This window comes from Oryza glaberrima, chromosome 9 (genome assembly GCF_000147395.1).
Source record: "Oryza glaberrima chromosome 9, OglaRS2, whole genome shotgun sequence".
NCBI classification, from domain to species: domain Eukaryota; kingdom Viridiplantae; phylum Streptophyta; class Magnoliopsida; order Poales; family Poaceae; genus Oryza; species Oryza glaberrima.
In genome coordinates, this window is record NC_068334.1 from 11,744,534 (window position 1) to 11,770,973 (window position 26,440).

A 26,440-nucleotide genomic window follows, 5' to 3' on the forward strand; every position below is an offset into this window, starting at 1 on the left:
GTCAGCTTACATTAAGCCAAGATTTAAGGGACACTTCTCTTGCTATGGTACTGAAGCTTTTTCTTAGAGCTGCTTTAATAGACAACCTATCATACCCCTTCTTTAGCTATAGAGAATCAATTCCATCAACCCCACCATTCTAAACTTTGTTACAAATCAGATTTCCTTTTTCTTTTGCGATTACCCGAAAGACCAACACACATACAACATATACATCACTATACACGCAAAAAATTCCTAGCTCACAAAATTCTTATTCACAAATGAACCCTGATTAATAAAGTCTTTATTTTTAGAGAAGGGTATTTTTACTTGGCCTCTATATCCAACCGGAAATATGTAGCCCTTTTAAATTAGTAACCGAACTCAGAGCTTTGGGTGCTACTCAGGTCACTGCAACACTAGACTACATGTTGTTTCACGATTAATAAAGTCATACAATTATGATTCCATGACCATATATTTGGCGCTGCTCTACTAAATCCCTCTAAAACATGGACCAAAAAAATTCATATGGTGAGAGTTGCAACTTACACTTATTGGTAAACAAAAATTCCAGAGCTCTCTCAGCAAAAATCATTCTTTTTTGTTTTTGATACATTATATACTCCCTCCGTTCCAAAAAAAAAAGACAAACCCTGATTTTCGTGTCCAACGTTTGACCGTCCGTTTTATTTGAAAAAATTATGAAAAAAATTAAAAAGATAAGTTACGCATAAAGTATTAATCATGTTTTATCATCTAACAATAATGAAAATACTAATTATAAAAAAATTCATATAAGACGGACAGTCAAACGTTGACACGGAAAATCATAGTTTGTCTTTTTTTTTTTTTTACGGAGGGAGTAGACTGCAATTTGCAGGTAGGACTACATAACTACCCACGACATGACATCATGCCAGCCGATCCGGACCATCCGTTACTTAAAAGTGGACGGCCAAGATGAGCCAAAAGTCAGCGGCACAGTCGCACAGTAACGGCAAGGACTGACGACCCTGAAAAAAAAACCTCGTAGCCTCGCAAGAAATTCAGTCGCGTCTGCATACAGGTCATCCATCTCTCTCACTCTGCCTCGCCGGGAAGCAGCAGCGAGCGAAGTAGTAGGCGAGAGAATCCGAGCGAGGAAGAAAGCCCGAGCCGAGGAGCGCTTTAAAGCGGGAAGAAGAAAGAAAGCGCGCGAGTAAAGAAAAGGGAGGAGGAGGAGGAGGAAAGAGAGCCGTCGTTTTCGTTCTCCTCTGCTTCGCCTCGGCCACGCTGCGGCCACCTCCTTTCTGCCACGGCAAAAGCCTCCTCGGGATGCTCCACTGATCGTCTTCTACTTACTCCTCTTTCTTCCAGCTTGGCCGGCGTGTGGCTGATTATTCCAGAATTTCCATTAGCTTAATCACCGGATCAAGAAGAGTGAGAGAAAGGGGGGAGAGGCTCTTTTCTGTGGGATGACAGATTCCGTTTTGTAGGAGCAGCGCACCATTTCAGACTTCTTCCTCCTCCTCCTCTTCTTCTTTCCGTTGTGCTTGCCGCTTTTCTCTACTACCTTTTCCACTGTTGCGAAGTCGGGTTGGTGGGTGATTGATTGATTGTTCTTTCCTTCCTCGTGAGGGTTCTTGCTTCTTGGCTTCTTGGCCGCTTCTTGAGTTGGGGCTAGCTGGTTCTTTTGCTGTCTCTGTCCCGTCAAACTGAAGCGAGCGAGAGATTGACCGGGTGGGTGATTCTTCTTCGAGGAGCTTCTTCTTGGAGCTCGTGAGAGTGGAGTGATCGAGGTGGTGGTGTGAGAGCAGTAGACAGGTTTTTCTTGGGGAGCTTGGAGGTAGCCGGAGTTGGGGGAGGAGGAGGAGGATGGCCGCCGCGCCGCCGCCCAAGGCCGACGAGCTGCAGCCGCACCCGCCCAAGGAGCAGCTCGCCAGCGTGTCCTTCTGCATCACCAGCCCTCCGCCATGGCGTACGTGCGCTCTGCTTCTCTACTTCACTTCAGGGTTTCTTAATTTTTCTGATCTCGAATTCTCGATTGCTGCTTAAAGTGTTCTTTGTGATTTGTCCTTTCGTGTTGTTTTTTGTCCATGCTTTTGTTTGGTTGATGCTTGAGTTTTTCATCGGTGGATACGTGTGGTGATCATCTGTTTATGTGAAAGTGGAATGTTAGTACTGAACTTTTGTCCTACTTTTGGTTTGATGCTGATGCTTTTGCGTATAAAATTGTGTATTAGTTTGTACGACATGCTTTTGTTCTTCTTTTCTCTCGTTAGTTCTAGTATTTTCTTACTTTGCTCAGCTGAGGAAAAGGAGACTTTTGATTAACTAGTCTATAAAGATTAAGTTCACCTTTTAAAGTTTTAATCCATCATAAAAAGGGTTTTGAATTGCAAATTCTTTATGCAGTTGCCTAGCAGTAAACTGTGTGTATGTTCAGTTCAGAGATGTGTTCAAGTATATATGCTATTTTTTTTCTCTGAACTTGTTATCTTATCTTATATGCAGCCGAGGCCATTATATTAGGATTCCAGCATTTCATTGTTATGCTGGGCACCACTGTCATCATACCGAGTGCACTTGTACCTCAGATGGGAGGAGGAAATGTGAGTCCCAAAACTTATGTGTTACAGTACATCTCTTAGTTCTATTCACTTGCTTGACAATTGATTTCAGTACTACTGAAGATTTATCAGTGTTAATTTACACAAAAAAAATTTGAACCTCTACATGCTGAATATCTGAATAATTGCTTCTTTATATCAGGATGAAAAAGCTCGGGTAATTCAGACGCTGTTGTTTGTTGCCGGAATAAACACCTTGTTCCAAACATTCTTCGGGTCTCGTCTCCCCGTTGTGATGGGTGGCTCATACACTTTCGTCGCACCAACCATCTCGATCATTCTGGCTGGACGTTACAACAATGAAGCAGACCCTCGTGAGGTAGTGCCCAGTGGTTTTGGTCTTCGGATTAGCGGTGTCTCTGTCTATTTATGACATTTTTTTTGTGGGGGGTGAAAGCTAACAATTTTCTGCTGTTGTTGTTGTAAAGAAATTCTTACGGACCATGAGGGGAACACAAGGTGCTCTCATCATCGCGTCGACGATTCAGATGATACTTGGTTTCAGTGGTCTCTGGCGCAATGTTGTTAGGTTGGTATGGTTTTGGTCTTTATTTGATTGAAGCTAGAGCTGTGTCGTGTAGAGTTTTGATTTTTGCAATTAACTGTCCTGTATTATTTTTGCAGGTTGTTGAGTCCATTGTCTGCGGTTCCTCTTATTTCACTTGTTGGATTTGGGCTTTATGAGCTTGGTTTTCCAGGGGTTAGTAGTTCTGCTCCTTCTATTTTTTTATGTTCTTAAATCCTGAATATACCTTCATTTTTTTTTTTGGAAAAATGGATGCAGGTAGCTAAGTGTGTGGAAATTGGTCTTCCAGAACTCATCCTACTTGTTGCATTTTCTCAGGTATTAATGTTACTTTACTACTCTCTGCATAGTCAGAGCAATAGTAACATATTTTACATACTGATCATGTTTGTATTCTTGATAGTATTTGCCTCAAGTGTTACATTTTGGGAAGCCTATCTTTGGCCGGTTTGGTGTTCTTTTCACTGTTTCGATAGTGTGGCTTTACACGTACATTCTCACAATTAGCGGTGCTTACAAGAATGCTCCACCAAAGACACAGGTGCATTGCCGTGTTGATCGCTCAGGCCTTATTTCAGGAGCTCCTTGGTAGGATTCTAGAATAACCATAGTATTATTCCGTGCTTTTATTTCGATGGAAATCCTTACAAGGTGTTGATTTTTTTTTGTAGGATTAGAGTTCCTTATCCCTTTCAGTGGGGAGCTCCAACTTTTGATGCTGGTGAAGCCTTTGCAATGATGATGACTTCATTTATTGCTCTTGTGGAGGTTGGTCTGCAGTACTTAATCAAGAATAGAAAGAAAAGGCTATGCTAGCATGCATTCTAAGCTATCCATTTAGAAGTAATAATATGATAAAATTTTGCCCTGTAGACAACTGGAGCTTTCATTGCTGCTTCAAGGTATGCAAGCGCAACTATGATACCTCCATCAATCATTAGTCGGGGCATCGGTTGGCAGGTAAGTGAATCAATTGTGCCTTTTGTACCATAGAATTTGTCCCATCTTCAATTTGTTACATTGATTATCCTAAAACATTATCTTCAGGGAATCAGCATCTTGATTGATTCTTTTTTTGGGACGGCCAATGGAACCTCAGTTTCAGTGTAAGTATAGCGTTAGTGGATAATTAGAACCGTCAATCCTTGATTGCTCAGATAGTTCCTTTTTTTCCCTTTTTCTAACTGGGAGTGTGAATTTGGTATTCACAGGGAGAATGTTGGTTTACTCGCTTTGACACATGTTGGCAGCAGGAGAGTAGTGCAAATATCTGCTGGTTTCATGATCTTCTTTGCTATCCTTGGTAATTCTGCTCATGTCCTTATAGCTATCTTAACATATTTTTTTGTTGTGTAGAAGTCATTTTCTCTGCCACACTTGGCTAGGCTAATTATAAATTATTTTGATGAACCAGGAAAATTTGGAGCACTTTTCGCATCCATTCCATTGCCTATATTTGCGGGCATGTACTGTATTTTCTTCGCTTATGTCGGTAGGTTGAGATGCCTGAATCAAATAAACATCAGTTCCTTCATCTGATAATTCTCAACATATTATTCCGCTGTAATGATTCACTGTTCCTTCCATGCGCAGGTGCCTGTGGTTTGAGTTTCCTTCAGTTTTGCAACCTAAACAGCTTCAGGACCAAATTCATCTTGGGTTTTGCTTTCTTCATGGGGATCTCAGTTCCTCAGTACTTCAATGAGTACACAGCTGTTGCAGGTTATGGACCAGTGCACACTGGTGCCAGATGGGTATGAGAAATGCTACATCCTACAGAATCCTCCTTTTTTTTTCTTCATATCTTGTTCTTTGTTCTGATCACTTGATGATAATCTTTGCTCTCTCTTTTTTTTCAGTTCAATGATATGATAAACGTGCCGTTCTCGTCGAAGCCGTTTGTCGCGGGTCTTGTGGCCTACTTCCTCGACAACACGATCGAGACGCACAATAACACGGTGAGGAAGGATAGAGGCTACCATTGGTGGGACAAATTCAGGAGCTTCAAGAAAGACGCGAGGAGCGAAGAATTCTACTCGTTACCGTTCAATCTGAACAAGTTCTTCCCTGCTGTCTGAATGATCTAGCAAATGTCACCCAAGCAAAAATGGTTCATGTCTGAACATAATTCTGCTGGCCTTCTTCAGTGTTGCTGTGCGTCAGTTTTGTGTACTTATAATAGGCGAATCTTACTAATTGGACAACGGAGATGTGCCTTAGAATGGGAATATCATGTCTATTTTTTTGTCCTACAATGATTTATGTGTCATTACCTAGGTCTTTCTCTTATCAAGTTGTCAATGACCCAATGTACATGTGGCTTTTCTATCGGATAGTATTAGTATCACATTTAACAATATGACCTGATGCTGATCTGCAATTTAGTGAGTAAAATACTGAAGCTGTCAATGCACATGTGGCTTCCTCAGTACAGATATAGGAGTAATAATCATCAGCAATCTGGCCTGATGTTCTTCTGCCCTTTTTTGGGTTAAGTAAATAGTGAAGCGTTTTATGCTATTCCTACTCCTGTTACTTGTAGACAGCTCCATCGTTGGCTTATAGCCGTAGCCAAAATTTAAACTTAGCTAAATTTTAATTTTTAATACTCAATTTTAGAGTTAATTTTGAGGGTTTTTTCACCATAAGATTATAAGTTTTTTTTACCGTAGTTTATTTCCAACATTAGCTTTTAAATCACTATAAACACGTATATAAAAGTTTTACTCATAAATTATTTATTTTTAGTTACTCAATTCAGTTTTGCACGGCTTATCAGTTCCATCTGAATTGTTAATTTGCACCTTGCATTGCTCCATGTGCTTGGCAATGTTTGTTCTGTATTCTGGTTATTAATCAACTGTTAAAGAAGCCATCTGGAATTCGGGGATGGGCCTACAGATTGGAATTCATAAGAGCCCATTGGGCCTATGCCTTGCAGTCTCCTTCGAGTTTTTTATTTTTTAATCCAGTCTCCTTTGAGTTGTTGGCTTGTTGCATGAGACTTGACATGCTTTAAGCTCTAGCACATTGGACCGAGTCGTAATTTACAGCGTAGAAGTTACGATGTTTTGGTGGAATTTTACAAAGTATCCATTTCAAATATTGCCACCTCAGAATTCACCAGTCAGGAATTTCACATGACTCTCATAGGATTTAGTTCAAATTATATGAAAATCCTCCAAAAATCTTCCATTTCAGAGGATGCCAAATTCATAGTAGCAAGTTGACAGCAGCGAATCCTACAGAGCACACCTATCCAGTGATAAAATGGCAGCACAGGTGTGTCTCCAACAGAAAGATCATGTGACTGATTTGAAATGTCATTTGATTGGCACACTTCAAATCTTGCATGGATCTCATCACACAACCGAATTGCAGTTTCAATGACGAAGAGACTTGATACCAATTACTACCTAGTATTCTTGGCATGCCAACTTCCATCTGCTAGGGCTTTGTGTGGCTGGCAATTGAAATCTGGCCCCCAAAAATGGGAGAGATGATGGCATCAGAGCCCCCAAAATCTGCATGGAGTTGAGGCCCATCCTCAATGCTGATGACAACACCTTCTATCATCATAGGGAAAATCCTCAACAACCATGATGCCATATGATATGATACAGCTCCTGAAATAGAGGAACAAGATCAGAGATTTGAGTACGGGTACAAAGCCCATGATACAAAAATGTCACAATAGTTGCAGATCGATGGCTTTTGATGATTTTGCATCTGCAGTGGTCATGGTTATACACAGGTCCAATCATGAATCATCATCATACAAGAAGACCCAATAGAATTCTCTGCATCAAATTGCATTGTGCGAATAGCGCAAATATAGCAACCGGCAGAAATGTTTTTTTTTTTAAGCCGGGCCTAGGCGGACCAAATTTACTTAAGAAAGGGGTATAAGAAAGGGGTATGTACATATTTACAAGGTTCCAACTTCGACAAGAGGCTGTCGAAGTAAAAGGATGTTGTCACAAGGGCAACTTCCCGAAAGAAAAAAACAATTACATCATGCTGTTGTTACTCTCCTAAAACTTTGAAAACCCTGGCTTCTTTCCAGACCATAACCTCCTCTTTAATCAAAGCAAAGAGGCTACCCGCTGTCCGGCTCTGACTCTGGAAAACACGTGCGTTTCTCTCCTTCCAAACCATCCAACAGACAAGCAAAACTAGCATGTCAAAAGCGCCCCTGCAGCTGGTCTGAACTCCTTGCCGCGCCAAGAGCCACCATTCCCCTAGTTCCAACCCTGCTTCAGCCGGCAGTTGGATGCCAATTCCAGCCCAACCCTTGATCATCCTCCATACTCTGGTGGTGTATGGGCAGGAAACAAAGAGATGCTCACAGTCCTCGTCGCTGCTGGTGCATAGTGAGCATGTTTGATGGTGTGGCCATCCGCGCTTGCTTAGGTTGTCGGCCGTTAGGCAACGGCATTTTTCTGCCAACCACATAAAGAACTTAACCTTTGTCGGTGCTCTCGTGTGCCAAACTAGATTGCCACAACGCGCCTTTGTGTTTGCCATAAAAAACATGTCATAGGCAGAGGAAGGGGTAAATCTTCCATTCGAGGCCCACTTCCATATTGTCTCATCCTCTTCCCCTCCTCGCAGCTGCACCTCCTGGATCGCATCCCAAATTTGAAAGTACTCCCCAATGGCCCGGTTGGATGGAGCTCCTTTGATGTCGCGCACCCACCTATGGTTCTGTAGTCCTCTCGCCACTGTCAAACCCTTGTGCTCCACATGACTGAAGATTAACGGAAATCTCGCCTTTATGCTCCCAATTGGCAGCCAATCCGCAAGCCAAAACTTTGTGTTTTCCCCATCTCCCAACACTTGCCGTGTGGCTGAGAAGAACAGGTCATGCAACTCCTTCGGCTGCTTAGTCTCAACAATTGTCCAAGGTCTGTTGCGATGCTCTCCTCTCTTTGCCAACCATTTAAGCCGTAACGCCATGCCGAAGAAGTTTAGGTTTTTGATCCCCAAACCGCCCTTTTCATATGGCATACAGACCGATTTCCATGCCACTAAACAATGCCTGCCACTCACCTCCTCCTGTCCCTTCCACAGAAATCCCTGACACTTCCTATCAATCTCCTTGATCGTAGACTGCGGTAATTCGAGCACCGACAAGTAATGAACAGGCAGAGCGAAAAGAACTCACTTGATCAAGGTCGGACGGTCTCCAGTGGATAGGAACTTAGGCTTCCAACCGGCGAACTTCTTAGAGAACCGATCCAACAAAGGCTGAACATCTTGCTTCGTGAGCTTCCGGAGTGAAAGCGGCAGGCCCAGATAAGTGATTGGGAACGGCTCCAATCTACAACACAGAATTGACTACACCAAAATTGCCTGATCCTCTAAGCATCGGATTGTTGTTATTGCACTCTTCGCAAAATTTGCCTTCAAACCAGTTGCCTCCCCAAAGAGTTGAAGGATCGCTTTCATTACCCACGTATCTTGCTGCATCGGCCGGAAAAAGAGGACCGCATCATCAGCATACAAAGAAATCGCTGGTGGCCGCAGCCTGCCTCCCATCCCGCACATGGCGCCAGCTGAGATTGCCTTGTTTACCAGGGCCTGCAGGACGTCCATCACCAACACAAAGAGGAGTGGTGACAGCGGATCTCCCTGGCGCAACCCTCTCATCAAACTGATCGGGTCACATTCCTCCCCATTCATCCCCACTGTTGTCCGTGCCGTGCATAGCAGCGAAAAAACCCAGCGTCGCCAGCGCATACCAAACCCTCTGTGTTGAAGCAGCTGCAGTAGAAAGGGCCAAGAGACTGAGTCAAAAGCTCTTGAGATGTCCAACTTAAGAAGGACCATTGACTGGTGTTCTGTGTGAAAACGACGAGCCATGCCTCTGACAAACATGAAATTCTCATGGATCGAGCGTCCCCTTATGAAGGCCGACTGCGTGTACGGAATCAGGTCCCCCATTCTGCCCGCCAGCCTTGTTGCCATCAACTTGGTCGCCAAGTTTGAGAAGTTGTGGATCAGACTTATTGGTCGGTAATCCTTCAAGAGCGCCGACGCTTCTTTCTTCGGAAGAAGGATGATCACAGCCGAATTCAATCTCTCAAGGTTTTGCGAATTGCCGGAGAAGAATTTCTGGAGGCTGCTAAGACATTACACTTGATTGTATCCCAGCAAGCTTGATAGAAAAGCCCTGTGAAACCGTCCGGGCCAGGAGCTTTTTCAGCCGGCATGTCTCTAATTGTCTTCCAAATTTCCTCCTCCCCGAAGTCCTCCTCTAGCTCTGCTAGGTTCAGCTGCTCCAAGCCTAAATTCTGAAAATTGAGCCCCCTCCTACTAGCATCAGACTCAGCCGTGCCCATCATCCCCTGGAAATATCCCCTTGTCATCTCAAGCATATCCTACTGGGTTGAAGCCCGCTCGGCAGAAATGTTGGGAGCCATAAAATGGTATATGATGGAATGGAACTGAAAATGGATTACACATCTAGTACTTAAAATAGGTACTCACCTTTTCTTTTTAATCAAATTCATCTTCCAAAGTATTGAAGTATTAGAAACTATTAAGAGTGGCGGGCTGGGCGGCCGCTCAGCGTGTCCACGTCGGATAGCTACAGTGCAGGGGTGGCGATTTTGAGAAAAAACCCTCCTCTTTGTGCGTAATTCGATCGAGGTCCCTAACAAACAGTATCCATGAGGTGTTACTTTACGTGAAGGTCCTTCAGAAATACGGATATTCCATGCGAAGGAGAGAAAAATCGTGATTTAGGACCGCGCTCTAAAAAGTGAAAACCGAGGGGCTTTTTTGCAAAACTACGCGCACTAATCCACTCCCCCTCCCACAAACCCTAGCCGCCGCCGCCAGTCCCCTCCTCCCTCTCGTTCATTGCTCAGTATGTATCATCGAGAATGGTCAGTTGTATTGTCAGGTTAATGACGTGATAGTATTTGTAGCACTGACATTACCTACTGTTTTCCTGTTGTATTGAGTGGTTTTGGCAATGTTTGCAGGTACGGATTCCCAATAAACTGATGTTGGGTGATCTAATAACTGAAGGCAAAATGAAGTAATATAATCGCATCAATTTGTAATGTTGTGGGGAGTTGATTTTGTTTTTGTTTTTCTGTACTGATGAGGTGTAGGCTAGCAGCGCCCGCCAACCGGCACTGAGGTAAGGAGTTCCACAACCACAGCACTCAGATGCAAATAATGGGCATGCCTCTGTCTAAGCTACTAAGCAGAGAAGCACACTGCAAATAAGAGCTGAGTGAGCTGGGAGCTGCCAATCTCTGTTTTCTCTTTTTCTTGGATTGCAATTTTTGATTTTAGATTGGATATTTGAGAGAATGCATAGGAAAGGGAAAGGAAAAGGGAAAGGGATGCCTTTACATTGTACTTATCTTTCCTTACGTTACCTATCTCAGATGTGGTCATAGTAATATACTTTTTTCTTTGTGCCACTTATCTTTCCTTTCTATGCTCCACTGATATATCAGCTGGTCCATGTGCCATTTGGTGATTGCTGCTTACATAGTTGTTTTTATTTATCTCCGTATGCTATGTGATGTTATATTCCCTTCTCGATATATATTCAGCCATTCAATCAGTTTTGATTAGTTAATGTTCATGCATCAGATTTGTTAATACAAAATGTTCTCTGATCTGGTATTCAGCTTGGCTACCAGTACATGTTACAAGTTCAATCTTCCACAAGCAATTGAGAAAGGTTGCAGGTGAGAGGCAAGCAGAAGCATGACAGGAATATTGATTTACTTACATGATAACCGTTGTGCCATTAGGTACTAATACTAACACTATTATTTTAAATCATGCCCCTTCTATAGCTTGCTTCTTTGGCTGCATGTACTATAGCTGATTCTTTGCTGTTATATGATATTTTGAACTTCCTACAGATGTTGTATATGCTATTAAATTTTCATTTTTGTTTTCATGCTCTGCAGTTTCATCTGCATGTAACCTAAATAATTTCACGGTGCTCAACTGGATCACTGTGGGTGTAGTTTCATTGCTCATTTCCCATGTGAATATTAATTTATTGGCAATCCTAATTGTAGCTGCCATTTGATCTCCTTTGTGATGTTTTACCTGTCCAAATTTTTATCCCAACGGGCATCCTTGAGGTATATCTGTGTTTATGTTATAGGTGCGCGCTGATGCTTGGTTCTGCTTCATTTAATGGCTTAGCTTGATTAACCTGAAAATGTGAATTGTGCTCTTAGGGGTTTTTATACCATATAATGTAATCTCTTATCTTTTTCAGCCTTGGACAATCGGAGGTCATTGAGATTAAACTCTGCTTGCTTCGCATCCTCCAGTAAGTGTAAGACTTAAAAAAAAAATCCATGGGTATTTTTTCACTTCCCAGTCATAACATACATGTCATAATGTTAAGCACTAATTGATTTAGTTATAAACTATGTTTGTGATTACACTAGCAGGTCCCATTAATCAATGGAAAATATTCTTTTTTTTCGCACATAGACAAGTTATATTTCCAAGTAAATTTCTTCATTCAAAAATCACTTATTTTGGTATCAATGGCTAGCGTAACCAACTCAGATGATCTTCTTGTTGATAAAATGCAGTATGTTCAGCATGGATGGTGACTTTGGTCCATTGCTTGAGCTTATCGAGTTACACAGAATGTATGGGCTTTTGTTGGTCATGGACGTTGTTAGTGTTTTTCTCTCCCTTGAAATACATATTTTTTTCCTGACTATTGGTAATCAAGTAATGTTGTAATTTTCCTTTTCAAGGCACACAGTTCTCACTTGTTTGTGGTGGTGATGGTGGTGGTTTTTAACATATAATGTGATATCTTTTCTTTTTCAGCCTTGGACAGTTGGAGATCATTGTGATGTTGGTGTAATTGGGCTTACTAAGTGCTCTGGTACTCATGGGCTTCTTCCCTGTTTTGACACCTTTTTGTTAGTATCAATTCAGAGAGAGACAATTTGCGTACATCCCTTGGATTTCATGATCTGGGTAAATTTTCCACTCAATTCTACTCTTACTTCTAGCCGCTGTATTATGTTTTCAGTTTGGCCATAACATAATCGAGGTTTCAGTTAATATGTAATTTGTGGTGTATTACTTGCTACCTACAGTCCCATTAAATTGATGTTTTCTTACCGCCTATGCTCAGACTACAATCACTGGCAGTCCAAGCAGCCTGCTTCTTGCCTCTTTTAATAAGATTACACATATATACATGGATTAATTGTGTGATTCTTCTCAAAATGCACTTGAAATCTGAAGGTGTGTTCTACATAGTTTGTGTATATGGATTTATTCACTAATTCTTCTGCAAGCAGACAATCTTGGTTTGCAGCCCCAAGTAAAGGGCAAGTGTACGAATTTAGCCACAAAAGCGACGCCAACGAGGATCGCCATCGACGGTGACCGCTGCTCCATCGATCCTTCTTCCCCCGTTTGCTACTCTCACTTCACAGGTTCAAATACCATCCCCGCGAGATCTCATCTCCAAACCACATGCCTTTACTATTACCACACTATTTCGCTCTCTTTCTATTCTTTTCATTCCCCATTTTCTCTATACCGAATATATGTTTTTAGATCATCGAGCGTCACACCCTTCCTCGAGTCAATCAAACTATCATAGATCTACCATTAACCCTAAGTACTGTTGACAGCCCTAATCAGTGATTATGCTTAAGTGATCTAACCTACAAACCCTCTTTGATATTAGCTGACCCAAAAAATCCTTTCTATAACCATTTTATTATAGGGGTAGACTATTTGATTGTATCATTTAACTATGTAGATTTGGCATCCTAAATATACACCTATTCTATTACATATTCTCTCACTCATCCTTATTTCAGTTCAGATATAAATGTTATACTTTTTGGCTTGCCCATTATTGAAACATGTATACTCGTACTTTAGCCCCTTTCAATTCCTTATATTTTATATTTGTGTCATGACTTGCTAATGTCGGATTCAGTTCCTAATATTTCTAATATAATAATTTCCCTTTTTCCATACATTAGAACAATACCATTACACGAAAGTACAATAAATAATTAATACTCTTTCACATAAATCCTTTAACTACTATACTGAAAAAAATACTTACATCAACTGTAAATTATTAAGCTTTTTCACGGCTATTTAGTCCTATTCTTGCATCATAATTATCTTATATCTTATCGTAGTATAGCCACTTAACCCAGCACATTATCTTCTTACCATATATATCTTTCCAGCTACAACTAAGATTTACACCACATAAATACTTGCATACATCAAGTTATAGATCACATACTTCATTGCATTTCTACATATCCCAAAATACTCACCCTGTTTAAAAATAAAAAAATTATAATAAAAACTCTAATAACTAGCTGAGCCTCTCATAACTTTTTTTATTTATCAAATACATCTAACTACATGTGTATATATATTGTAGCCACAATCATGTCTTCCGCAGTGTTCGCATCAATGAGGCTGAATGCAACAAATCAAAGCTACTTGGTAAGCTCAAAGTCAAACAAAACTTTCTATGTACAATATGCTGTTAGCACCAGTGCGGATATGATATTTTGTTTCTACAGCCTGTGCCAATCACACTTGCGACAGCATATAAGATGCAGCATGGAGATAATCTGAAGTTAAAAACTTCCCATGGCTTGAAGATAAAGATCAAAATCAAGGAAGTAGCTAGCACACTGTACATGACGACAGGATGGAGATAATCTGAAGTTAGAAACTGGAGAAACGATTCTTTTCAGGATGCCATCACGGTCTAAAGCGTGTGTTATGATACTGAACAGACAAGGCCTTATTAGATGTCCAGTGAAGACCCCATCCAACAGCTCATCAGCTAACAAAAGGTCCCCTGATCCATCAGGTCAATTAACCAGAGCAAGCACATTTGACCATGCATCTTCTAGCAAAAGCGTTCCATTTCTGAGGAATGGAACAGGTACAAAGCTTGCCTCATCACATTTTTTCAACTTACACTACCCATTAACATGTCTATTCTGTTTTCGCCGGGTAATAGAAGATATACAATTAAATCAGCCAGATACTCCTCCAACTTACATTGGCTAAAAACACTGCTATATTGCCTCCTGCAAAATTGCACATGCTGGACAAGTGATTTAAATCTTTCTATCTATGTTTCTATTCATATGTAATCATTTTCTGTGTCATTTTTTACTAGCAGGCAGTAACAAAAGAAAACCTAGCAGACACCTCCTTCTGCCACCAAATTAAGCTCACAGCTGAATTGAAGAGTTACATCAAAGAGATTGCAGATTGTCTAGAAGAATCAAACAAGTTCTATGTCGTGCGTATGAACAGAACATTCATGGAACAGGACAGAGTGGTAATTTTTGACAACAACATTTCCATCTTCTTATACCCATACTGAGCATATAAATGTCACTTTTCTTTTTCAGTACTTTGCGACTGAGTTTTCAAAGAAATACATTGTGAACTTGGTTCGAGGCAAGACAGCAAACATTAGAGTGCAGATTGCAGGTCGACCCTCAACAACTTAACATCAGGGTGGTTAGCTTTGCAGCAGCCAACAGCATCAACTTACACAATCTGCATCTTCCACTTTTATAGGACACAAGTCACCTCATGCTCACCATAGATGCTCTGTGAAAGTTACCTGCATCTTCAGTAGTCGCTGCTATTATCTACCCTGGAACAGCTACTATAATTCTCTCTATTATCCTTTGCTTGCGGTCTATCTAACTTCACTTGCTCAGTAAGCACGTGACCTATAACTGCTTATCACTGTCCTCAGCTCCTTTTGTTATTCATAAGCTGAGTGAACAATTAACCACTTTATGTACAAACAGCTGGCTTGTTATACTACAGGTTACTATGGTACTATTTGTTGTTTCTTTTTACCATATGCTTTTTAGCTTTTCTTAGTTAAGAGAACGTGTGCATCGCATCTTTCCATCGACCTGTCTACAGGCGGCGCGCCATTGGCGCGCCCCAGCCTCTAGTTCACATAGTTGTACGCGCGCAGCATGCATTTTATTTAGGCACGGTCCACAATTCATACATGTATAGTGGATACGTCTCGTTGGCAGACACTCACGGTATAGTAGGGTAGTTGTGTGTACAGTGATATAGTCATATCTGCGCGTCTTTTCATGCCGTTCGTTGACTTCGTTCATAGGGTCAGGGTCGGGTAGGCGATATCGAGTGTGACGCCACACAGGCCGGGGCCACCGACGTCGCGGAGAATCCGGATGTAGCCGCGCTCGCCCCATGACTGGCCCCATGAGTTCTTGATGGTCCAGTACTTGGCGCCGGAAGACATGTCGGTGCCGTATCCAACGACGGTGACGGCGTGCGCTAGGCGCGTGCCGCACGGGCCCGTGTAAACGCCACCCTTGTAGAACTGCATCCCGCTACCGACCTCGATGGCCACAGCCATGGGCTGCCGAGCGACGGCGGCCTGCAACGCCGCCTCGTTCCGCGGCGGCACCTTCCCGAAGCCAGTGATCTTGGCGGCATGGTGCGCGGACTTGGTGCGGTTGCAGGGCCCCCGCCGCGCCGTGTACGGGTAGTCCGCCTCTGTGGTGAGGCCACCGTTCTCGACAACCCATTTGTACGCCCGCCCGTACGACCCTAAGTTGCAGCCGCCGTCATAGCTGTCGCAGTCCACCAGCTGCTGCTCTGACAGAGAGACCAGCTTCCCCGTCTTGATCATGTTCAGGCTCTCGATGGTCGCCGCTGTCACGAACGCCCAGCAGCTACCTGCAGGCGTACGTAACGTAGGTCTAATGCAGTTAATAATTAATAATTAAGGTATATTTTACGTTTGAAATGGAACCATATATTTTACGTTTGAAATGGAACCATGCGTGAAATTTACACGTACTGCATGTTGACGTTTGGGACTTGGGAGGCACAACGGCGCCTTGGGCCCTCCAGTCGACACTGGCCGGAACGTCCACGCGGTAGGAGAAGCTGGCGTCGACGTCTCCGGCACCCGTCGTGATAACGGAGTCGTCCACGGGGCCATCGCCAGCGTAGTACCCGGTGTACGTGGCCAGGAACTCCTCCTCGGTGAGGTCTGCGAACTCGTTCTCGGCGAGCTGGTAAGTGAGGTCGCCGCGCAGGTTGACGGCGTCGATGAACTCCGCGTTGCGGCGGTACACATCGAAGCGCTGCAGCGCCTCTTCTGCGCTCGGGTACGACCGGTTGTGAGCTCCCTGCCAAGCGCGGAACCTGTCCATCATCACCATGTCGCCGACGTCCAAGCAGCTGCCCGCCGTCGCACGCGCCGGGAGCATGGAGGTGGCGAGAAGGGCACCGCACGACGCGAGCAGGGCCAGCGTGAGTACCGGTGGCGAGGCGCACGCCATGAATGGTGCCATGGCATGCACCTAACTTGTGGGTAAGTACGCGTTCCACCGTTCAATATTCCACTTCTGGTCGACTATGCATGCTTAGCTCTACTTACTTATATGGTGTGTCGGGGTGCTGGGCTGGAGGTGTCAACGTCGAAAAGATGCGCTGATGGATGTAATTTGGCTAGCGACAAGTGCACACAAATGACGCCTGCTGGTCGTGCGGCCATTAGTGGAATGGCAACCAACCGTATTTCTCTTGTAATTGTGTTGCACGGCTATACATCCACATGTCACAGCCATGTCACCAACGAGTTTGTTAGGCTGCGTTGCCGTGCACACGACCAATAGCAACGCGGATTAATTTTCAGTTTGACTGTGAACGTTGTGCGTTTGGTTCTGCGTATATCAACCTGAAAATTAACATATGTGAAAAAACTTGACTTTCCCTAACCAAAGTTATATGAAGTTGGATAATACTGTTACAGAAAGTGATATTTCTTGACAAGAGAAAATATGGACATGACAATATTGTCAACAGAAAATATGGAGATGGTTGTATTGGCAGCCATGGCAGAGCAGCCAGTCGGTCCTCCACACTCTGGCAGAGGACGGGCGGCAGCTAGGCATCCAAAGACGGTCACCCATGGCCCGATGGACGCCCAAAAGATGTTCAACCTCAACACCCACCTACGAGAGGAGGCCCACAAACCCACATTGGATTGGCTGGCTACCTAGTAAGATGTAACAGGTTAACCGTTTGGCTTATAACTGGTAAACCGTAAAGCAGTTTATTAGCAACAAAAAATAATAATTAATGAACAAAACACTTATATATATATATATATATATATTCTTAGCGATTTAAAAGCTAATGTTGAAAAATAAACTATAATAAAAAACTCATCAAATATAAAAGTTTTAAAATTTAAATTTTTGTTGCGCCTCATAAGTGCCGTTGTATTCTTACTAATCAATCGAGTTCGATTTGATTTTACAGGTTCTATAGGGTGCCTACGTGACTTTTTATGTTAAAAAAAGTTCTCCAAAAGTGACTGGCCGGTCAAACTCTGATGAACTCCAAGAACAGACTTGATATGTTCCAGGGCCCACATGTCATGCACGGCTAGAAAATGACAGCAGCTGAAGACAAGAAAAACAAGAACTAGTGTCTGATGACAGGCGCCTCCTCCTTTTCATTTGCCTCCTGAAACGATTCCTCAGAGCCCATCATTCCTACGCATGAACAGTTGAGAAAGAGAGCTTCAAAAGTCATCTTGCTTGCAAAGTTGCAGTGCATTTGTAACCTAGTAGAAAGCAACTAAGCTATCTAGACATGTTGGCTCATTGTCCATCCAATCTGGAGCACACAAAAGAAGAGGTTGTAATCTCTCCAATCACAAAAACATTTTGTCTTGGACATTGACGCGGTCAGTGACATACAAATTTGATAATTAATTTCTATTATAGAATATATGAAGATCTGATAAAATTACAAATTATAGAAGTATTTTGAAACAAACGTATACATATTTTCCACACATCCGATCTAAACAACTAAAATATATAAATGTTCAAAGTTTTTCTGTGACCAGAGAGTGGTTAGCATGACACCTCACAATACAACTTAAGCTTTTCTGTTTTTTTTTTCCATTTTTTTTTGCTCAGAGATTACTTGACACATGAAAGGGGACAGAGTTGGAGGCTTGGAGCAACAACTACTCATGGTTTTCTTAGGCCATCTCCCTTTCTTTTCCTCTCTGGCTTTCTCAATGATGCATTCTTGCTTGCTCCAAACACTTATCCAGGCATGAAGCCATGCATGCTTGCTTTCCAACCTTTTTTTTTTTCTCTGCTCAATGCTATGCTGTGTCTGTGGCTTGCTCCCCATGATCGCCCCTCAAGAGGGCCATCAGTGAGAGACAACTGCAATTAGGCAGGATCTATGTCGTCTAATGAGACAAAGGCCCAACCAAAGCCACACAAGCTAATAAGGCTGAATTAATATGTCCATTAGGGCTGCAGCTTCCTGCAAGCTTCTACATATGTTTCTTGTTCCAAACAAGAGTGCTTGTGCTTGGAGCCAAGAAAGGGTTAGTGTAGTTAAATTGGATTTTGTGTCTACGGTGCACAAGTAGGACAAGTGTAACCGTGTCAAGTTAAGTGAATAAATAATAGTGTAATCAAGTTGGAAGTATATATATCTCCCTTAATTGCCTTGGCCTGCAAGACGTGTTCAGACATTCTTTGCATGCTCTGTATGAAATGTGATTTTGCCGTCTAGTGAATGTCAGGTCCAGCTAGCTAGGTCACATAATCATATTAATAGGATCTACAACTCAAGATAATCTACTTGATTGTCTTCTTCAGCCATCTCTTGACCACGAGATCACTTTCACCAGCTTCAAGACTCTTCCTCTCTTTTTTTTTTCTTCTTCTATGGCAACATTGAGAGCCTGTTTGGAACGCAGAATTGTCACAGAAATTTCTGAAGCTCAAAATGTTTAAATGTTGATTTCATTTTAGAGGTCTCGTCAGCGTCTTAAATAACAGCATGGCCTTCCAATATCTGATAGGCCTGTCCTGTGACTATAAAGAATCTTGGAACTAGACCGGGCAACTACAGGCAAAACATGCCAAATTTATGGCCAACATAGACAATACTTGTACCACACTGTTCCAGCTCTTCAATATAAGGAGCCTTCTTGTCAAAAAATATATATATTTGGATAAGCAAAAGAGGGAGAAGAAAAAGAAAATTAATTAAGCAGCAGGTGTGATGGAACCAGCTTGTCTCTAGCCATTAAATAAGGTGAGCTCATGCACATCATACAAAACAAAACATTGCTTGTGTCATCCTAACTAACACCCAAACAGTGTCTCTGCATATCGTGTGTAATTGCAAGATATAGGGCAAATGGCAGGATTAGGTATGTGTTCTGTCACTAGCCAAGTGTAGATGCCATGTTAGGATTAGCTTTCAGGGGGGCACAGAAACATATAAACTTTCACTGAAGCAATCCTGTAAGCTGCCGGACATACATATTGCATTTGATACCTACGTTGCCAATAAGCATTGGGAAGTTTGGGGAGGAATTTGATGTCTGGCACGTACAATTTGAAAACACGGGAATCAATTAAACAAAACAAGTTGTTTGGATACTCCATATATAGGAATAATTGCAAAAATTTTAGAGGGAAAAAACTATTATCTCCATCCCAAATTATAGTAACATCTGGCTATGTATCTAGACAGTCTAAAATATAGTACTCCATATGTCCTAAAATATAAGAGATTTTGGAGGGATGTGATACATTTTGGTACTACGAATCTGGACATGCTCTAAAATACTTTACAAAAGTTTCTCAATTTTCCACTTAAGTTATGGTTTCCACGTACATTTCTCCATATAAATGAGAAATTCTTATCGGGTTCGAATCCTACGGAAATACTTTATAAACAGAATTGCTAAATAACATTTGATAGAAATTTAGAGCCAAAATGTTACATATTTATGACATTATATTCTTCGCGATTCATGCTAGGCCTCCTTCTCCTCTAACTCCGGTAACCCCGACGAATTCCAATGACCGGTAGTAGCCCAATGATATGATTTAGAGTTTAAGGTTGAGGTAGGATTAGGGTAGGCAAGAGGGAAGACGGAAGAGGGGCTGTTATCTAGGCTTAGAGTGATATTTGTGGGAGGTGGGGCGCATCAATGGTGGTCGGCGAAACGGGTAGGCGGTGGCGGCAGTGTCGAAGTCGTGGGGGTCAGTGAGTAGTGGGCTAGTATTGGTACTGGAGGCAAAACACAACAAGTGGTTAGGAGGGAGTGGTGTCTCCGGCGACGGAGAGCCACCAAAGAATAGAAAGACAGTAGGTTAGGGGCACTTCGCCACCATCGGCTTAAGGAAGAGGAGGAGATGGGTGGGGGGTGGGAGGAGACCTGGCAGGAGGCACTGGTGGAGAAATGATATTTGCTGGATCAACCCAAAACCTCAATAGTCTCGGTTCCAAAAAGAACCGGGACTAAAAATGATCTTTAGTCCCGGTTGAAAACCCCACAACCATTCTATGATCTACCAACCGGGACTAAAGATGGTTCATCCCCTGTCAGATGCATGTCAGGGGGTGTCACCAACCAGGACTAAAGATCACCACTTTAGTCCCGGACTAAAGATCTTTAGTACCAACCGGGACTAAATTCAACGCATAGTATATAATCCCTATCACTTATCCTCTCCTCCATAATCACAGCTCACACAGCTCACCGGGGCTAGTGGCCGCCGGCCGTGGTGGGCGGCGGCGGGCCGGGGGCATGTGGTTGGCGGTCGGCGGGGCCGCGCCCGACGGCGGCAGGCCGGAGACCGGCGGGGCCGCAGGTGGTGGGAGTGGCGTTTTCTGTCTTTTTTTTGATAATTTTTGATTCACTGAGATGTATAATTTTGTGATTCATTGTATCATATGGATATGAGATGTCTAATTTGTGATGTATTTGATTTGTGTGTAATTTTTTAGGATTTATGATGTATTTGATTTGTGTGTATAAGTAACTTTAAGATTTATGATGTGGATTTGGGATGTTACTTTGATTTGGGGATTTGGGGTTTGATTTGGGGATATGCATGCCACTTGATTCGAGAGAAAATAAAAAGAAAAAAGAAAGAAAAAGGGACCATTTGGGACTACCGTTATTCTCTCTTTACTCCCGGTTGGTAATACCAGCCGGGACGAAAGATCCCTCTCTTAGTCCCGGTTGTTGTTACCAACCAGGACTAAAGATGGATCTTTAGTCCCGGTTATTTCAACTGGAACTAGATTTATACTCCGGTTAAAAACCCGGGACTAAAGGGGTTATCAACCGGGAGTAAAAATGGTTTCTCCACTAGTGAGGGTGCATTGGTGTGTTGGGAAAGTAGTGGTGAAGTAGGCAGGATCGAGGTGTCGAGCTACGACGAAGGGAAGAAAAAGAGGAGTAAGTTAGGTTTTAGGTATTTGCACTAATCTTGAAGTGATCTAACAGTTCAAAATTCGTAGGATATTAGAGAGGTGCATTGCGCATTACCTTAAATAAAAATCCGTTGTTCCCAATTAGGAGCCCTAATAAACGGGACCTTTGATCATGCACCATAAAGGCTCCTATACGGCGGAAATGCTGTTGGGCGATCGATCGCCCTGGGGATGGGGTGGCGATAACCTCCCCCCTCTCTCACTCCACCTAGTTTCCTTTTTTGGTACCGTATTACTTTCCTATTTTAGTAAATTTATACACCTCAAGTTTACACATCTAAAGTTTAGAGACCAAAAGTTTACAAGTCAAAAGTTTATATATCCGATTCAAATTTGAATTTGAATTCAAATATTTTTTCTATATAGTATTTCTATAAATCTAAAGTTTATACACCTAAAGTTTATAAGTCAAAAGTTTATGTACCCGTTTCAAATTTGAATTTGAATTATATCCGATTCAAATTTGAATTTGAATTCAAATACTTTTTTATATATAGTATTTCTATACATCTAAAGTTTATACACCTAAAGTTTATAAGTCAAAAGTTTATATATCTGATTCAAATTTGAATTTGAATTATATACCATTCAAATTTGAATTTGAATTCAAATATTTTATATATATAGTATTTTTATACATCTAAAGTTTATACACCTAAAGTTTATAGACCCAAAGTTTATAAGTCAAAAGTTTACATACCTGATTCAAATTTGAATTTAAATTCAAATTTTTTATATATAGTATTTCTTTACATAAATTTTTCTAACTTTTGTTTTTTTAAAAAAAATTGTGGTTTACTGTGTAGTGGGGAAGAGAAGAAAGGAGAGTAGAGGGACTTACGTATAGAGGGAGCAGGCCCAGCGATCACCCGTACATTAGCAGTCGCCCCTATACGGTCCTACCACTTAATCATGTACGAGCCACACAACACAGGAACACAGCAGAGATTAGAGGCCAAGGAAGCATCGGAGCGAGGTGATCATTGACGCGCAATTAAACAAGCGTAGAAAACCGGGACGTTTGGGCGGCCGCCACGCGGGTTTCGCCCACAAATCGAAGCCGCACGCACGCACGTCCGTCCGTCCACCCCGGATGGATGGATCGATGGCCCTCGTGACCTGCGTTCTCTATTCGTTGCGTGCGACGCCGGGCACGAACGATCCACGCACGGGAGGAACTTTGACTCCAGATCGGCCGCCCTGCCGGCGAACTGGTTTCGATCGGAGGGAGAGAGTGAGCAAATCCGAGCACGCGACTGTAAGACCCGCTATATACTGAGATTAACGAAGTTATCCTAAACGGCTCGCTGTCGATAGGATCATCATATATACCATATCGAGAGGGCAACATAAATCATAAATACGAGCACTTGTGCTAAATTTTGAAACTTGAAATCGGATAAGCAGGTTAAAAAAAAAACTAATCAATTAGGCTACACCTTACTTCGCACGTACACTACGTTGTACTTGTTTTCATATATATACGTGACCAAGCACCCGTCCAAGGTATTTTCATAATTTATTTGTATTTGTACGATTGTCAGAGGAAATGGAGGTATTGGTTGATGGTTTCTATTTTGTCTCGACTTTTTATGGGATGTTGCAATGTACGTGTTAGATGACGTCACACGATATAGGTGTAAAGTCATATGCACATATGACCTTACACCGCAGCGACCATTGAGCCGCACAACCACTGTAGCCATAGCCATCACTACATCTGAGCATATTCATAGTCATATTGAAATTTAAATCTTCAGTGATAATAATTATTCACGCATGCATGGATACCTTCTAATGGAATTCATGGGTTCATTCCCTGAATTTATTTCTGAACTCGTTAGTGTGCAATAATTTAAGCATATAGGGTGTTTTCTTCACAATAGAAAAAGTACAGACTGGGCTGATGGTCCTAAGGTTGAGTACTGTGCTGGAACATGGACCATATCGCCCTATCCCCTTCAGGTAGGATCATATAATCTTATCATCTAAATGATTTTTTTTTTGTCTTTAGCAAATGTATGGTCATTTTAGCTATAGTACTTATATCAGTAGTGTGTCACTGTTATATATCAATCATCTAGAACCATGGGATAACAATTAAAATTTTCCCCAGCTGGCTAAGCTATAATACGTGTTCCATCTTCCAAAACTATGAATAATTTTTACCATGATCTCTGATAGCAATCATGCATAATATTATGCTTGCCGACTTACCCTAGATCTTGTGAAACCTGATTTATTGAGTATACTATATCGAGTAGATTAATAGGTTAATTAATAATCGCATTCACTGTTTGGCTTGTTTAGTTGACTTGGTTGCTCATAAGTCCTAACCCTGCATACACACGATTGCTAAATACCAAAATCATGTGACACGAGTCATTTTCTTGGCTTATCGTGTACTCTCTTTGTTTAATTTCCTTTCAGTCCTTTCTCTCTTCTCTCTGAATTTTGTGAGAAAAACCTGTGTGCATGATGGCAATGGAAAAGGTACGAAAGAAACAGACTTTATTCCACAAGACTTCACGAGTTGTAATACGTAGGTTGATTTCAATTCATTCCAGTTGAATTTTTTGCCACTTGTTTCGAGAGAAAATCAGCTGATTTGGCTCATGGGATTAGGCCAACTAATTAAGCACGAATATAAGCATATTGGCTTTCGCAAAGCCTCCACTACTTCATTACAATATTTTTGTGCACGCCAATTAATTTGTAGTCAACTGTATATGTAGAAAAAAAAATGCTAATGGAAACCCATTTATCAGAGAAATATAATAATAAAGCTAATAAAATTTTATGAAAAAAAAAATTAGTCTATGTCATGTCGTCGTATGCCGTTTGGTAGCAAGTCCTTGTAGTATACGTACATACGTGTCGATGGAAATGCTAATTTGCCAATAATAACAACTAAATGAATGCCAGTATTATACATGACGAATATGGACCATTATTCCTCGCTAATGCAGCCAATCTCGGGCCGGACAAAACAGTACAGTTGTTTATCATCAATTTTTTGGGTTGTTAAAACATATATGCATATTGTCAAATAAAAAACATAGCACAAGTACATGGAAATTAAATAAACACATTAATAAATTTTAATACCACGAAAACAACAACTAGGCAAATGGATGGTTTTACCAGCACGACTCTACGTTAGACCGTGGTTCGATCCCCACTAGCAGCTACTACATGTTAGATTAGATTTATTTTGTGACTTTTTTCGTGTACTAGTTTGAGCCCGTGAACCTTTTGGTATAGCCACTTGTGTTAACAAAGTGTGCAACCCTGCATATATATAATGCGATAGAAAAATGCTGCAGGTGTGAGAGCTAAAATTGCAAATGGCCTGAAACAAAGAAAGCTGTTGACCTCCCAGCTTTGGTTGGAACCCTAAAATGTAAACATTTTTTTGGGGCCATGGCATGATCTGCTCGATCTTTGTGTTAGCTTATAAAATGGGGCAAAGTAGGGAAAGCAAGAGAGGCACTAGGAGTTGATTACTTTTGATGTATCCATCTTGTCAGATAGATTATGGTTAACCAGGGCTTTGGTATTAAAGATTTGCAGATTCGCATCGTAGTTTAATCAAACCAAGGCGCCTGTAGATCATCAAGTGGTGCACTAAGCAACAAATGCTCCTTTGGGTCATGTGTATACATGAGGGCTATTATTACTTTCGAAATGCTCCATGTTAGTGACATTATGAAATATGGCGCGCATGAGACATTGAGCCCCATTGTTCCAATTAATTACAAGTAAAAAAAACTGATATTACTTTGCTTGGCTTGCTGAGATTTTCTTTTGGAAGGATCTAAGGATAGAGCTGCAATAATTCAAAGTTAAAGCTCATGTGTTTGAAACAAATGTATCATGAAAAGACAATTTATCAAACCTTGGGAAACATATATCAAGAGGAACCCGATACTTTTCAATTCACATGCTTGTTATGGAATCTATGTGACTTCTATTTGATATTTCAGCTAAACATCGTTGCGAGAAATGTATATTCATCTCATAACCTCGAGTATTTTTATTTGTCTTTTAGAACTCATTGGGTGTGTGAACTGATTTTTTTTTCAAAGGCAGCTGGGGATGTGAACAATTTCATTATAAAAAATCACAAATAAATTGTGAATCGAATTCTTTTAGACTTCCACTGCTCTTCTACTCACTCTGATAATACTTTGACAAAAATGAAGGCCTGGTTTAGAAAACAAAAAAAAATAAATTAAAACACTCATTCGTACGCTACATGAATCATACTATTAAATTCTTATACAGTCAATTCCTACCCCCCGAAAAAAAAATAAGTATAGTTGCAATGTTATCTACAAATGACAAACAACTATATTAAGCAGGATCTTGCAATGCTACCAAACACATGTTTTGCCACAACTTCAATTTGTTTTTACTTAGGCTGTGTTTAAATCTAAAGTTTGATCCAAACTTCAGTTATTTTCCATCACATCAACCTGTCATACACATATAACTTTTCAGTCACATCATTTCCAATTTCAACCAAAATCTAAATTTTACATTGAACTAAACACAGCCTTACATTTCCAAAAAAAAAAAAACCCCACCAAATCTATTTGAACAAAGCGTGTGGAGATGGACATGGCTGTGCACTGTAACTTGAGTGCCAACCGCTGCATTTGCAGCAAGTCGTTTCTTATACGCATCAACAGAAGAGTATACCTGGTGTGTCCTCTGGTTCCTAGACTCGCAAGTGGTGTCCTGCACAACGTCGCACTCATGATTTAGTTAATCCCTCCATCCCCAAATATTTGACACCGTTGACTTTTTTAAAAATGTTTGACCATTCGTCTTATTCAAAAAATTTAAATAATTATTAATCCTTTTCCTATCATTTGATTTATTGTTAAATATACTTTTATGTATACATATAGTTTTACACATTTCAGAAAAGTTTTTAATAAGATGAACGGTCAAA

The 26,440-nt window shown here is 41.4% G+C and overlaps 2 protein-coding genes and 1 long non-coding RNA gene across 22 annotated transcripts; 2 read left to right on the plus strand and 1 right to left on the minus strand.

Annotated features, from left to right (window-relative positions):
• Positions 1-1,061: 1,061 nt before the first annotated feature.
• On the plus strand, positions 1,062-5,479 carry LOC127784706 (nucleobase-ascorbate transporter 6-like). Its single transcript, XM_052312046.1, has 14 exons — positions 1,062-1,942; positions 2,479-2,576; positions 2,737-2,913; positions 3,023-3,123; positions 3,219-3,294; positions 3,379-3,438; positions 3,524-3,708; positions 3,792-3,888; positions 3,994-4,080; positions 4,168-4,226; positions 4,332-4,423; positions 4,535-4,612; positions 4,714-4,874; positions 4,980-5,479. The coding sequence occupies exons 1-14, from the start codon at positions 1,840-1,842 to the stop codon at positions 5,196-5,198; spliced, it is 1,593 nt and encodes a 530-aa protein (XP_052168006.1). The 5' UTR covers positions 1,062-1,839; the 3' UTR covers positions 5,199-5,479.
• Positions 5,480-9,921: 4,442 nt separating this feature from the next.
• LOC127784630 (uncharacterized) lies at positions 9,922-14,978 on the plus strand. Of its 20 annotated transcripts, none has more exons than XR_008019564.1 (10): positions 9,922-10,030; positions 10,113-10,901; positions 11,384-11,443; positions 11,709-11,845; positions 11,956-12,108; positions 12,438-12,575; positions 13,556-13,620; positions 13,701-14,071; positions 14,315-14,476; positions 14,550-14,978. It is a non-coding gene; the product is annotated as an uncharacterized LOC127784630 (long non-coding RNA). The 20 variants fall into 20 exon arrangements; XR_008019567.1 differs by having other exon boundaries at positions 11,709-11,768; XR_008019560.1 differs by having other exon boundaries at positions 11,384-11,437.
• A 144-nt stretch (positions 14,979-15,122) lies between these two features.
• On the minus strand, positions 15,123-16,554 carry LOC127784629 (ervatamin-C-like). The gene is made up of 2 exons (XM_052311973.1): positions 15,998-16,554; positions 15,123-15,873 (listed from the first exon to the last, which is right to left on the minus strand). Exons 1-2 carry the CDS (start codon positions 16,494-16,496, stop codon positions 15,284-15,286), a joined length of 1,089 nt encoding a protein of 362 aa, XP_052167933.1. The 5' UTR covers positions 16,497-16,554; the 3' UTR covers positions 15,123-15,283.
• Between the last annotated feature and the right edge of the window lie 9,886 nt (positions 16,555-26,440).

Bases quoted from the DNA above. Each gene is read 5' to 3' on its own strand.
- LOC127784706 (XM_052312046.1), top strand. From the start codon at position 1,840: ATGGCCGCCGCGCCGCCGCCCAAGGCCGACGAGCTGCAGCCGCACCCG. The intron at 4,081-4,167 runs GTAAGTGAATCA...CATTATCTTCAG, and splicing joins GTCGGGGCATCGGTTGGCAG to GGAATCAGCATCTTGATTGA. The intron at 4,875-4,979 runs GTATGAGAAATG...CTTTTTTTTCAG, and splicing joins TGCACACTGGTGCCAGATGG to TTCAATGATATGATAAACGT.
- LOC127784629 (XM_052311973.1), bottom strand. From the start codon at position 16,496: ATGGCACCATTCATGGCGTGCGCCTCGCCACCGGTACTCACGCTGGCC. The intron at 15,874-15,997 runs GTACGTGTAAAT...GTACGCCTGCAG, and splicing joins GTCCCAAACGTCAACATGCA to GTAGCTGCTGGGCGTTCGTG.